Consider the following 13456-nt stretch of genomic DNA (forward strand, 5'->3'; position numbering starts at 1 on the left):
AGGGGGATGACCCTAGCTAGCTGATGCCACCAGTGACCTCCGACGCCCAGGGGCCAGGGGACCCCTTGAGGGATACACGGGAGGAAAGGCCAGAGAGCTGAGACAAGTCTCCGACTCCTGAAAGAAACGCACTGACCTCAAAGGGGAGACCCCTCGAGGTGCCCAGCACTCCGCTGCCATGTGCGAGCTATACAGCAAGCAGGACACGCTGGCGCTGCGAGGGAAGTACATCGGGTAAGGGCTACCCAGCCCGAAGGAAAGGTGCATGGGGTGGGAAAGCGTGCAAAGAGCAGAAGCTGTACAGGAGAGTGAGAGAGAGACCTGCGCACCTAAGCTCGGCTGGGCTCCCCGCCAGCGGGTGCAACGCCCCCTGCCTGCCGCGCATGCGCACTCGCGCCCCCGCCTGCCTCTGCCGGCGCGGTGCTCCCTGGCGCAGCCGCCAGCCCAGAAGCACCCGCATCTGGCTGCGCTGGCGGAGGCGATCGCGGGCAGGAGGCTGACGACAGGCGGCTGGAGGAGTTGGCGACCAGAGTTTACCGCCACACGATGCATGGGCGCCGCCACGCCCACCCAGCCCGAGAGCTTGAAATGTGTGAACCCAGAAGTAGTTTTGGCAATGAAAACGAACTAATATTGACATTTTTTGTTTGAAACCAAAGGAGTGTGTGTGTGTAACTTGCATGCTCGGTTAAGCCGTAAAGGGTTAATCTAGCCAGTGGAAAAACTTGAAAAAACTTGAAAGAGGGCAGTTCAGTTACCAGATGCCCAGACTCAGCACCACCTAGGTCTCCCAAGCTGTGCCCTCACTTCGAATATCAAATGCTGTGTTCTCCCCAAGCTTCTTTGTTTTGCCCACATTATAAACGACTTGTAATATAATGGTGAGTCTACAAGATTGACCTGAACTCTGGTCCTAGTTGGGTGTCACGTTACCTCTGTGAGCTCTGTCAAATTCATTTCCTGTTTTATGAAAGTAGGTATAACATTCTGCTTTAAAGGAGCGAGCAAATGAAAATCAGGGTTAGCATTTGTGTATTTAAAAAAAATACATGTAAATATGAATGATTGATTAGTGGTATTAGCACTAACCTAGTAAGACCAGTTGTCAGCAGTATTGCAGTTGACTGCTGCAGCCCACTGGTGGGCATGAGAGGAGGAAAAAAGAACAGAAGGACACAAAAAAGAACAGAAGTAGTGTCCTCTTTGGGGGAAAGCTGTGCATTTTCTCATACTGAAGCTTCTAACCTCAAACAGGGAAGTTTCTAGATGGTTTCGGAGACTAGAGTTCAACCCCAAAATGGGATAAAAATGGCCAAATCCCCCCGCCATAGCTGATCACCACCCACTTTTTCTAATCACCCATTCTGTTAGTTTTCAATCCGATGTAATTAGATTCCACTGGAAATCTAATAGTTTCTGACATGATGAGCAGAACAAGTTCTAGGGTGGGAGGAATGTACCTATGAACTGACTGAAGAATTTTTACCTGAAGTCTGATGGACAAGGTGGGAAACTATGTTTAAAAGGCAATGTGAAGTCTGCAGCTTTCTGTTCACATTCATAGCAAAAGGTTTTCTGTGGATCTTAACTAGTAGGGATAAACTAATAGTTGAGCTTGAATCAACAAGAAATTTCTCCTTAAATATTATTTTCATTTTAGATTGTTTTAAAACTATCCTAGCTACTTTGAAGGCTGAGGCAGAAAGATTGCAAGTTGAAGGCCAGTCCAGGGAATTTAATAAGACCCTGCCTCAAAGTAAAAAAAGAAAAAGGGCTAGAAAGGTAGCTTAGTGAGTGAATGCCCCTGGGTTCAATCCTCAGTGCTGCAAAACAAACAACTACCTCAATGAGAGACTGAGGATGTAGGAATTCAGTGATAAAGTGCTCTCCTTGCAACTGTTAGGCCCTGGCTTTAACTTCCAGCACTACAAAAATTAAAAATAAAAGCAAACTCTCTAGTAACAAATATACCAACCTGAAGCAATTTTAAAATCTGAAGTTGCTATGCACAATAATCAATATACTCTCTTATTTAAGAATAGAAAATCCATTTGATATAGGACAAATTCCCTCAAAATATGTGGAAATAGAAGTTATCTACAAAATCTCCTTTATAATATAAACTCTGATTTTTTTTTAGTTTTTTTATTTCCCATATTGGTGCATTGTAATTATACATAATAGGAAGATTTTTGTTACATATTCATACATGCATATAACAATGTAAATTGGTCAATACCACCCCTGGGTAAGTTATTTTTATTTAGCTTTTAGTGCTGTTCACCTCTTTTTGGGGAGTGTCGGGGGTCACTAGGGATTGAATCCAGGGCACTTAATTACTGAGCCACATCCCCAGCTCTTGTTTTTTTTTTTTTTAATTTCTTACTGAATTTATAAGGCCTCACTAAATTGCTGAGGCTGGCTTTGAACTCAGAATCCTCTTGCCTCAACCTCCCAAGATGCTGGGATTACAGATGGGCACCATCGTGTCCTGTCTGTTTATGTCTTTATAGAGTAGATTGGAAGGAAAAAAAGAAGAGGCAAAGTCTACTTTCAAATCCTTTTTTTTTTTTCATTCACTAACTAGCTAATAAATCTTGATCCAAGTTTCTTAATTTTTCTGTGCCTCAGTCTCCTCACTAATCAAAATGAGGACAACAATCCCTATTATATAGTGTTGTTGGATTAAATGAGATAATATTTGTGAAATATGTAATAGTTTCTGCCATACAGGAAGCATCAAAGAAAAAAATTACTTTTTTTGTTTTAAAACAAAATTTCCCAAAGGAAAATTAGTTATTGATTTGTGTGATTAGAGCTATCTGTAAGTTAATGATTCTTGTGCCTCTAAACTGAATTGTCAAATCATGGCAAATTTAATATAACTACCATAAGAAATATGAGCAGTGGCATGAATGGGGGGATTATGATAAAACATTTGCAGGCTGATAAGAAATGGAAAAGAAAAATTGCACGTCATCCAGGTTGTGTTTTCCCTTTCTTTTATGTAATGGTAATTTTCCATTTAGAAGGACAAATACTGAGTTGTTCTGCCAGACCAAAGTATTTCCTTTGATTATTTCTAGGCCCTCTTGCGAAGTTTTCTTTGCTGCGGATCCCATCAAAATAGTGCGAGCCCAGAGGCAGTACATGTTCGATGAGAAAGGAGTACAGTACTTGGACTGCATCAACAATGTGGCCCATGGTAAATGTCCTGTCTTTGTAGTTCTTTGGAATAAGTGTTTATGAAGCAGTTATTTATCTCAAGAATTGCAGTAGCTGCAGCCTCTTTGCTGAATGGGCGAATAAAGGGAAAAGTTAAAGTTAAGTGTGGAAGAGAGAAGAGCTCAACTTTTGTCTTGCTTGCTTCAGAATTCCCCTCAAGTCCTGAGCACTTACAATTGTCACTTATTTCTTGGGCTTTGTCTAAATTTTAGTGGGACATTGTCACCCAGAAGTGTTCACAGCTGCCCTGAAACAGATGGAACTGCTCAATACAAACTCCCGATTCCTCCACGACAACATTGTTGAGTATGCCAAACGCCTCTCGGCCACCCTGCCCAGGAAGCTCTCTGTTTTCTATTTTACAAATTCAGGGTAAGTTTCTGGTTTCCTCCGCATCCTCATTTCAGTTAAATTCTACCTTCTCTCAAGTACACCTTTCCTTTTGATTCATGGTGGAGCGTGGATGTCTGAAAAATTTGGGTGAGATTCTCACCAGTCACCAAGTGACCTCACATTAGGAACTGGACTTTCTGTTTCTTTTGTCTCTTGACTCTGAATCTTACTGGTCAAATGATGCTCCCCTCTTCAGGCAGTAGAGTAAGTCGTTAAAGAAGCAATAGGCCCGGATCCTCCTTTCAAAACAATAATGAGTTTTAGTAAAGAAATAAATCTACTAACCAAGTTTTAACTTTTATATGATTTTTGATTCATTCATTTTCTTACAGAAGTTGAGTGTATTTCCCCAACATAAATGGAAGGAAGGAAGGAAAGAGAAGGAGGGGGAAAAAAAAAACAGAAAAAAGGAAGTGGGGTGGGGAAGGAGGAAAGGGGAAGTTCAAGTGAATAGGTACATTCCAACTTTTAAATTCTGTGAATTAGCATCATCATGTATCTATTTGCAAACTTGGAAAAGCTGTATGTGCAGCAGAAATCCCATTTTTTAAAGTTATCTATCTAACTATCTATATGTATGTATTAAAATTAACTATTGTAAATACTATAAATGTTTGCTTATATGATTTTGTATGATTCACTTTTCCATAAGCTATTTTAAAACCAAACTTATAATCAGAATATTCTTTTTTTTCTTTGTAAAGAATTAAGAAGATAGTTTAGGATCTATTGTTATAAAGCAATCTTGCCTCTAATAAATGTGATAGTTTTGCTTTCATTTACAAAGCATTCCATGTTATTAAGTGACCTTAGTCACAAAGAACACTGTCCCCAAAGACTGGATGCAGATCTAGGACAAAGAATAATGGTCTTGGGGTTATACAGGCTTTAATCTGAATCCTGACTCTACCTCTTATTAGTTGTAAAACCTTTTTCTGGTTGCTTAACCTCTCTGAGGCTCTTTCCTCATCTATATAAAGAAGACAAAGAAACTCCTGTGGAGTTGTTCTGAGAATAAATACTGGTAAGTATTCAGCATAATAAAGCAAACAATAAAGATTCCCCAAATGATTATTTTCTTCCTCCCTGTATGGGTAGTATATTTAGACTCTCTGAACCAGTTAGAGGGGAAATGACTTCCATGCCATAGATATTGAGCCAATACATGTTTGGTAGCCAGGCATGCACCCTTGGCCTCCTATTCCTCCTCCTGTGATCAGCTTAGTTCAGGCTTCCTAAGAAGTCCTCAAAGATGGTCACCTAGGATAATGAGTTCCATCTCATTCCACCATCTTTCCTCCTCTCATAACCCCTTCCCACATGTATGATTGCTGAACACCATGTATAACCAGAGAATGGAAATGTTGTGTTCCATTTGTGTATGATGAATTGAAATGCATTCTTCTGACATGTATAACTAAGTAGAACAAATAAAAAAATAAATAAATATTTTTAAAAGATAGTCACCTAATGATGGGGCTGGGCTAGACTTGACATGGGCAGCAGGTCTGTGATTTTTACTGGGCAGCTTCTGTATGTCTCATTCTCTATTGGAAACCTCTGGGAGACTTGGATTAGAGGGTGAAATGAGCTCAGGGTGGGTAAGATTGAAGAGGAAGAAAAGGACTTCTTACTACTTAATAAATTTCTGGAAAAAAATATAACCTTACAACTTTTGTAATTAACATTTTAAAATATTTTATAAAGAGATCATCACATTGTCCCCTCTACTCTGTTATCTTACTAGATCTGAAGCCAATGACTTAGCTTTACGCCTGGCTCGGCAGTTCCGAGACCACCAAGATGTGATCACTCTGGACCAGTAAGTCTCAGACAGATTTCTAATCAAGAACCCCCCTCAGACATAAAACTGTTCTGATCATATTTATACTAATATCATAAGCACATGTGGAAGAGGGCAGACACATGGGACAATGTTTTTTAAATTCTGTATGAAGGTGTCAAGGCCAGCTTAAATCCAGAGGATAATTCTTTTCATATTGGCACATGGGGAAGGCTGCACTTGGTGCTGGGGAGGCTGTAGCCTCATGGGCTTTGCATGAATCAGGCTGAATTTTCGCACAGTATTTATTCTGCCACTACTACATCTAACTCAGTCTTCTTTAAAAGAAAAAATAGTATTTGTTTTGTTTTCATGATTATCCATTGTAATTAATTTTAAAGGTAACAATTTAGAACAAATCTTTAAAGGAACCCAACAGCCAAGTAAGTTTGTGACAATTAAGTCACATTTAATCTTACCTCTCAAACTTGATTTATTACATTTTAAACAAGAAATTTGACAAGTTCTATATTTACTAGGGAAGTAAAATAAAATTTTATTTTATTTTCTAACTTCCATCCCACAATCTTCAATTGCAGAGGGGGGAACTAATTATGTCCTTTATTTTGTGCCCATCCTCTCATACCTATAGACAATTAATAATGTGTATCTTTCATTTTATTTCATGTAAAATGTGTATCTCTTTTAATTTTATAAAAATCAATTTGGATCTCTTTTTCTGTTTCCACCTTTTATTCCTTGTCATTGTGTTTCAAGAACTAGAGTTGCTAGGGGGACATCTGTTCTATTCTTCTGAGTGCTGTCCACTAGAAATACAATGTGAGCCATATCAGCACTTTAAAATGTTCTAGCAGCCATTATAAAAGGTATAATCCTTTCAATGTTCAATCAATATAAAAGATACTAAAACATCTTACATTCTTTTTTTTTTTTAAAGAGAGAGTGAGAGAGAGAATTTTTTTTTTTAAAGAGAGAGTGAGAGAGGAGAGAGAGAGAGAGAGGATTTTTAATGTTTATTTTTTAGTTCTCGGCGGACACAACATCTTTGTTGGTATGTGGTGCTGAGGATCGAACCCGGGCCGCACGCATGCCAGGCGAGCGCGCTACCGCTTGAGCCACATCCCCAGCCCCTTACATTCTTTTTTTGAACTAAATATTGGAAGTCCAGTGTTGGTTTTGCACCCACAGGACATCGGAAATCAGACTAGCTACATTGTCAAGCACCCAACAGCTACATGTGGGGAACGACTGTCACAGGAAATCTCAGTGCAATTCTAACTATCTGACAGCAGTCCCCAAATACAGATACTGTAACTGCCACCTACCTCCAGCCACCTCAAGCAACAGTGCTGCAACAAACTTCCTCATACTTGTGCCCTTGATGACCTTTCTGAGAATTTCTTAGGACACCCAGAAACAGGACTGCTGAGCCATAGGGTACCTAGAAATACTGTTAATTTGACTAAATACTGTCACAGTTGTCTGAAAAATGGTAGCAGCATCCTACACAGAAGAGTTCCTATTTTCCACTAAAATTTATCACTAAAAATTTTCACTAATGTTTATCCAGCTAACTTTTTAAAATAATTTTTACCAGTCTAATAGGTATAATATATTTCTCAGTGTCATCTTACTCTACATTTTTCTAATTATTAATCTGAGACTCTCTTCATATGCATCTTGTGGTTTGGGTTTTTTACATATTTTTAAAAAATGTTTCTCCCCTTCTTCCCAATCCCCATCTCACCGCCCCCCCCAGATTAGAAAGATGTTCTTCTATTTATTAACTACTTCTCATATTGAATCAACCTGGCCCCTACTTCCTTATTGTTTCTGTATGGATGTACCTCTGAGCTCTTTTTCTGTTCCAGTGGTCTATATGTCCTTATTCTGATACCATACTAATTTTATTATGAAGACATTATAGCCTGTCTGATCTATGCGGGGGCAAGTTTTTTGCTTTATCTGTTCAAGCCTTTTGTAATTTCCTTTCCAGATCTCTCCATTATATTTCTGCAAAAAAAAAAAAAAACAAGCAAAAAATATCATAGCCACTTGTGTTTTAAATGAGAGGAATTTCATGACCATTTGGTCACCATAATCTAGGTTTCTCTTGAACACACCTCCTGTTTCTTCCTAATTACTGTTTGCCTAATATTTGCAACTGGACATCCTTCAGAAGTCATCCCAAACAGAAACACATGCCCATTCTTTGATATAAAGCAGTTTGTCATTCACTCCCCAGTACTCCAAAGAAATAAAAACAAAAAAAAATTTTAAAATAAAGTTGTTCTGAAAATTTACCAGTATACAACTATCACATATATTTGAAAAATACATATGTATAGAATTTTGCATGAAGATATAGAAAATAATTCTTTAGACAATCTAATTTAGCACTAGCAAAAAAAAATAATGTGATTTTTGATACTGAAAAGAAATTACCTGAGGCCTTCCATGTATGAACAAATTAAATGGCCAGAGTCACCATGAAAAATTAGATCTTATAGAGTTAAACCTGGCATCAATGTGGATGTATGCATAGGGTTAATAAGCAACACTATTTTTTTATACATTAGAAAAGCATCCTTCCAGAGAAATCTTGGTTACTATTCTTTTTCTTTTCAGTGCTTACCATGGTCACCTATCATCTTTAATTGAGATCAGTCCATATAAATTTCGGAAGGGCAAAGATGTCAAGAAAGAGTTTGTTCATGTGGTAAGTATCTGACAATCCTAGAATCAGAACACTAGTACTAGAAAAATGCCAAGTGATAACCTAGCTCAACATCATCAAAATGAAACCAAGGCCAGGCAGTGTGGTACACGCCTGTAATCTCAGCTATTCAGGAAGCTGAGGCAGGAGAATCTTAAGTTCAAGTTCAGCCTAGGCAACTTAATAAGACCCCGTCTTAAAATGAAAATTTTAAAGGATTGGGGATACAGCTCAGTGGTAAAGCCCTCGTGGGCTCAATCATCAATACTGCAATGAAAGAAGGAAGGAAGGAAGGAAGGAAGGAAGGAAGGAAGGAAGGAAGGAAGGAAGGAAGGAAGGAAGGAAACCATAAAAAAGAAAACTAAGATCTAGAATAGTTACATGACTTGCTAAAGTCTAAGGACTAGAGACCAAATGTGGCTTTAGTTCACTGGTGAGTATCATCACAGGCAAGTTAGTGCAGTAGTACAGTATGTTGTTCACAGCTGTCATTTCATTTTACTTTCTCCTTGATCAATTCTTTTTTATACCACTCATGCCAATTTAAAATTCAGAGTTAAATTGAGTTTGCATGACTTATAAAATTTATTCTATTGCTACATTATTATATAGATTAATGTAAAAGTCAAATAAAGAAACCAAGTTGAGAAACAGTGAAATCCATTTGGTGTGTTTGTTAACCGAGGATCCGTAGGCTTTCTTAAGACTATTATTCATATCTGAAGACAGTGATGAAGCACTCTTTATATTTCTGAATGATTCATATGAATAATAGAGATGATAAGTGTTGATTCATTTTTAAATATAGAATGTTTAATATTGTTTCCATTCATTGACATTTTTGTGTGATATAATTACACTTGTTGATTTGAATTTGCTACTTATGTGAATAGAAACAAAGTTTCATTTATAAGGTTCTGAAAGCAAATCCAAGCTCCTGTTCATAATTCACGAGGTCATTTCTTCACAGAATTCAGAAATGCTAAGGAAAAAGAACAGAAAAACCTAGAGTCACTTAACTCGACATGATCAACTTACTCCCATGCCCTTGTGGGGAAATGCTTTTTCAAAAAAGTTTATTCAAGAGGTAAATGATGAGAAGCTGAATCATGTGATGTTTTCAGGCACCAACTCCAGATACTTACAGAGGAAAATATAGAGAAGACCACTCAGACCCAGCCAGTGCTTATGCAGAGGAAGTGAGGAAGATTATTGAAGAAGCTCATAACAATGGAAGGAAGGTTGGCTTTTTCAAAACACATTAACACCTTTTATAAAATGGATTGAAACTGTAATTCACAGTAGAGAAGAGAAAGGATTAGATCTGAATTCCCTTTCTGTGCTTCTCTGGCTACATTTCCACTTGGTTCATGTTGAGGGGGGGAAAAAAGCATGATTACAGTCACACCTCTTACTGTCTACTAATACTTATTCTGGAAATGCAAACACCATCCTCATTGAAGAACTAGTAGCCTACTTCTGACCTCTTCATGGTATGCAGGGTCTGGTCCAGAGGGATTGGGAATGAGAGAATTAAGAAAGGTGATAAACCAGAGAAGACTCTTCTGAGATGAACATAGGGGTGAACATAGGGTGAAGGGACAGAGTGGCCCTGGAGTCTCAGGATCAATGTAGACTTCCCACAGGGCTCTTCCATGGACATAGTTCAAGCTTCCTTAAATTACACTGCCTGGGCTTGGTCCCACCTGGGTAAGCCAAGGCAGAAAAATGTCCTTCCAATATGGGCCTGAACTTCAGAAACAGAGTCCTCAAAGGCTTTTCTTTCTTTCTTTCTTTCTTTTTTTTTTTTTAGTCTTTATCCTACAAATTCAGCTTCATCTTCAATTCTCATCCAATTTGAGGGTTACTTATGTGGGTATTTGATGCAACTTGATAATACTTTGCCTTTAACCTGGCTTATGGCATAGATGTAGCAATTCAAAAAGAAAACCCCTTAATTTAAAAAAAAATTTAAAAATGGTTTACTTCTTCCAATTAACTTAAATATTTTTGTCATTATGACTAGAGATCTATTCACATTTCTTCACTATTTCTTCTTATCCATCCATTTTCCATATCCTCTTTTGAGGTATATCTATGCAGATATACCTAAAATTCTAGCTGTGCTGGGGAGCTTTATACTTTCTCTTCAAATAAAGCCTAGACGTCTTTACATCTATGATGGTAGTCAATGCTTTGAGGGAAAAAATTACATTATAACTAGATCATATAGGCCTTTTGTCACTAAAAGAGAATCTGGATAAGTTTTTGAGAATATTAGCATTTGGTAGTTTGGGGGTTAATGCTGTTGTGTTAACAATGCTAAAGACAATGAGAAAATACAAGACTGGTGCTTCTGAATGTTGTGCTTGCAGACCCATGGAATTTTAGGTTAGAAATCTCTGGAGTCCAACAGGCTTATTCTATAGCTAATACCTGACAGTGCTAACAAGTGAAGAACTTAACCCAAGATGATACAGTTGTAAAGGAGTAGTCTGAACTAAACCCTTGGTTCTCTTGATTTATCTGATGTTCTTCTTGCATGTTCTCTTCTTACTTGAGCAGTTTCTATTTCCTACTTTTTCCTTAGTCTCTAAAATACTTCATATATAGTTCCTATTGTGAGTTGCCTAACCGTGAGGGAAATGTGGCTCAGGGCAAGACCTAGAAAATATAGTAAAGTAAAAATCACATATGGCCACAAGCCACCTTTAGGCCAATTCTAGCTTCAAGAAGTCCTATTTCACCAAGCTGGCTAAAAAGTGCCATGGTGACGCCTTGGAAACCTTGGTAAAATGTTAGAGGGTCTTCTCAAAGCATCAGTCTTTTTCAGATCATCCTAATAATGAAACCACTGCACTTAATTAATGATGCAGAAATGGGAGTTCCCTCTCATCTTCTCCATTTCTCTTGGTAGCTTGATGGGTACCCTAGAATTTCAACAACTAATAAGATCATTTGCTTTTCTAGCATAGACACCTTTTGTTTTTAATCAAAAGGCTGACCTGCCACTTAACAACAGTTCTATTTCTGGCCACTTTTTAAATAACCAGCTCTATAAGCAATCCTCTTTCTTAGGGGGTTAGAGGGGGACCTAATGGACTGTGACTCCATCTTCTCTTGTATAGATTGCTGCCTTTATTGCTGAATCCATGCAGAGTTGTGGCGGACAAATAATCCCTCCAGCAGGCTACTTCCAGAAAGTGGCAGAGTATGTACTTGACGTGGGCACCATTGGTCAGACTGAGGGCACTGTGACAATTCTCTAGGGCCATATTGGTTGCCAATACACTAAAGTACTCCCAGGTTAGCTGGTAAATAGCCACTCCTGAGTGCCTGCCATCCCAGGACTCTCGGATGCCCCCCTTTTCCTTCCCCAAGATCCAGAAAATAAAGGGTTTGCATATGGCCCAGCAGAGCTGTCTCCAGAATTCTGTGCAAGTCCCTCATCTGGCATCCTGTCTGATTGGCTGGCACCTAAGCCTTACCAATTAGTAAAAATGTGAAGATTAACCCTGCTAAAAACTACTCATTCAATTCTTTCTCTTTCCACTTAAAACACTGCAATATAGCTTACTTTAAGCAGCACACACGCATTAACAGTGTGGAATATATCCAATCTAGAAATTGTATTATTATATTGTAACATATGTGTGGGATTCTGAATATTTTAATACACATCAAGGCTTCAGGTTAACAATGCTTTTTTGTCTTAAATAATCTACATCTTTTTTCCACTATTTTAAAAATTATTTTTTATGGTTTTTTTTGTAATAATCTATATATTTATGTGTAGGTCTGGGGACACTTGGTAATCTGAAGGCATTAAAGTACACCTTTGCTTTTCAGATATGTACACAGAGCAGGGGGAGTGTTCATAGCTGACGAAGTTCAGGTAGGCTTTGGCCGAGTTGGAAAACATTTCTGGAGCTTCCAAATGCATGGTGAGGACTTTGTTCCAGATATTGTCACAATGGGAAAACCCATGGGCAATGGCCACCCAATGGCATGCGTAGTGACAACCAAAGAAATTGCAGAAGCCTTCAACAACGCTGGGGTGGAGTACTTCAATACGGTAAATTTTGGTCTACCAGTTTAACTTCTTTTTTTTCATTTAAAAATTGTTTTATTAAACCTACAAAAATTTCAACTTTGTAAATAATCAAAGGACACAACTTAAAACAGCAACTAGATACCATTTGTTCTAATCCATTCATTACAATATAAGAGATTATTATAATACTTAATGCTGAGCAGAGTGGGATAAGACAACTGCTTAACACACTATGGATGAGAGGATAAATAATAGATAGATGATTCTAGAACTGGATTTCCCAGGAAGAAACAAATGTTCAACAAATGTTACAAATGTTCAAACCATACTGACTCCCGATCTTAAGTCTAGAAATTTGTACTAAAAATGCTCCTTATATGGCTATTGACTAAAATGTAAAAATGTGAGAAAACTTAAGTATTTAACAATAAAGACATGACTAAAAATTCTACAACTTTAATTCTAAGAGGGAAAAATAATGCATGTTCCTACACTTTTTGCCAGTGTAGTAAAGACTAAGACTGTTTCACCAGTAACCACACAAGGACCCTCGCCAAACAAAATTTTATTGTATATAGCACAGCATTCCTTATATTTTTCTGATATGTCTTTTTCTTCCTAAAACAGCCTTATTAATTTTTCTAGTAATAGCTGGCTATCCTGTTAAACTTTGTCAGTTAGAATATATTCACAAACAATATGATCTTTTTGTATCATGATTAAAATTCCCAAGAGACTTCTAAAGTATTTAGATGATTCAGTATTATAAATGTTATACAACTATCATAAGAGATAGTAAATTTTTATCTTTGGGAAATTTTATTTTCATGGCTTTACTCCCAAAAGTTTTTAAGCTTTAGCCTTGGAAAAATTATTGTGGATTGTACAATATGTATACAAAATTTGTGAAAAGCTAAAAGTAAGAATCAAAGGACATAGATTATCCAGAGAAAATGACATTACTTAGCTATTTTCACTCAGCTCTTCAAGGGTAGAAAGCTCAAATTCCTTCACTGAATCATACTCTGAAATCCTTCATTTATAATATGATGTTTTTTTGTTTTTGTTTGGATGAAACAATACATTCCTTGATAATCCTTCATACCAGTTATGCAGCATGCAAAATAAATTCTGGAATGGATTTCCACTCAATCCTAAATAAATAGAATCATACTGTATTCTAAATCTGAGAAATTAATATTGTAGGAGAAAATGTTATTAAAATCATATTTTCACTTATGAATGTGGAAGCTAAATTTCTCAT

At 37.5% G+C, this 13456-nt stretch overlaps 1 protein-coding gene across 1 annotated transcript in view; it reads left to right on the forward strand.

Annotated features, from left to right (window-relative positions):
- The window catches only part of Etnppl (ethanolamine-phosphate phospho-lyase), an 18451-nt gene continuing 4995 nt past the window's right edge, over positions 1-13456 (forward strand). Inside the window, exons 1-8 of the mRNA XM_078021825.1 lie at positions 1-234; positions 3087-3205; positions 3438-3597; positions 5366-5440; positions 8051-8141; positions 9263-9379; positions 11267-11349; positions 11988-12213. Of these exons, the coding sequence (XP_077877951.1) occupies positions 179-234; positions 3087-3205; positions 3438-3597; positions 5366-5440; positions 8051-8141; positions 9263-9379; positions 11267-11349; positions 11988-12213 (927 nt within the window). The 5' untranslated portion in view covers positions 1-178. The remainder of the gene's footprint in view (positions 235-3086; positions 3206-3437; positions 3598-5365; positions 5441-8050; positions 8142-9262; positions 9380-11266; positions 11350-11987; positions 12214-13456) is intronic.

Source organism: Ictidomys tridecemlineatus, chromosome 9, assembly GCF_052094955.1.
Source record: "Ictidomys tridecemlineatus isolate mIctTri1 chromosome 9, mIctTri1.hap1, whole genome shotgun sequence".
NCBI classification, from domain to species: Eukaryota; Metazoa; Chordata; class Mammalia; order Rodentia; family Sciuridae; genus Ictidomys; species Ictidomys tridecemlineatus.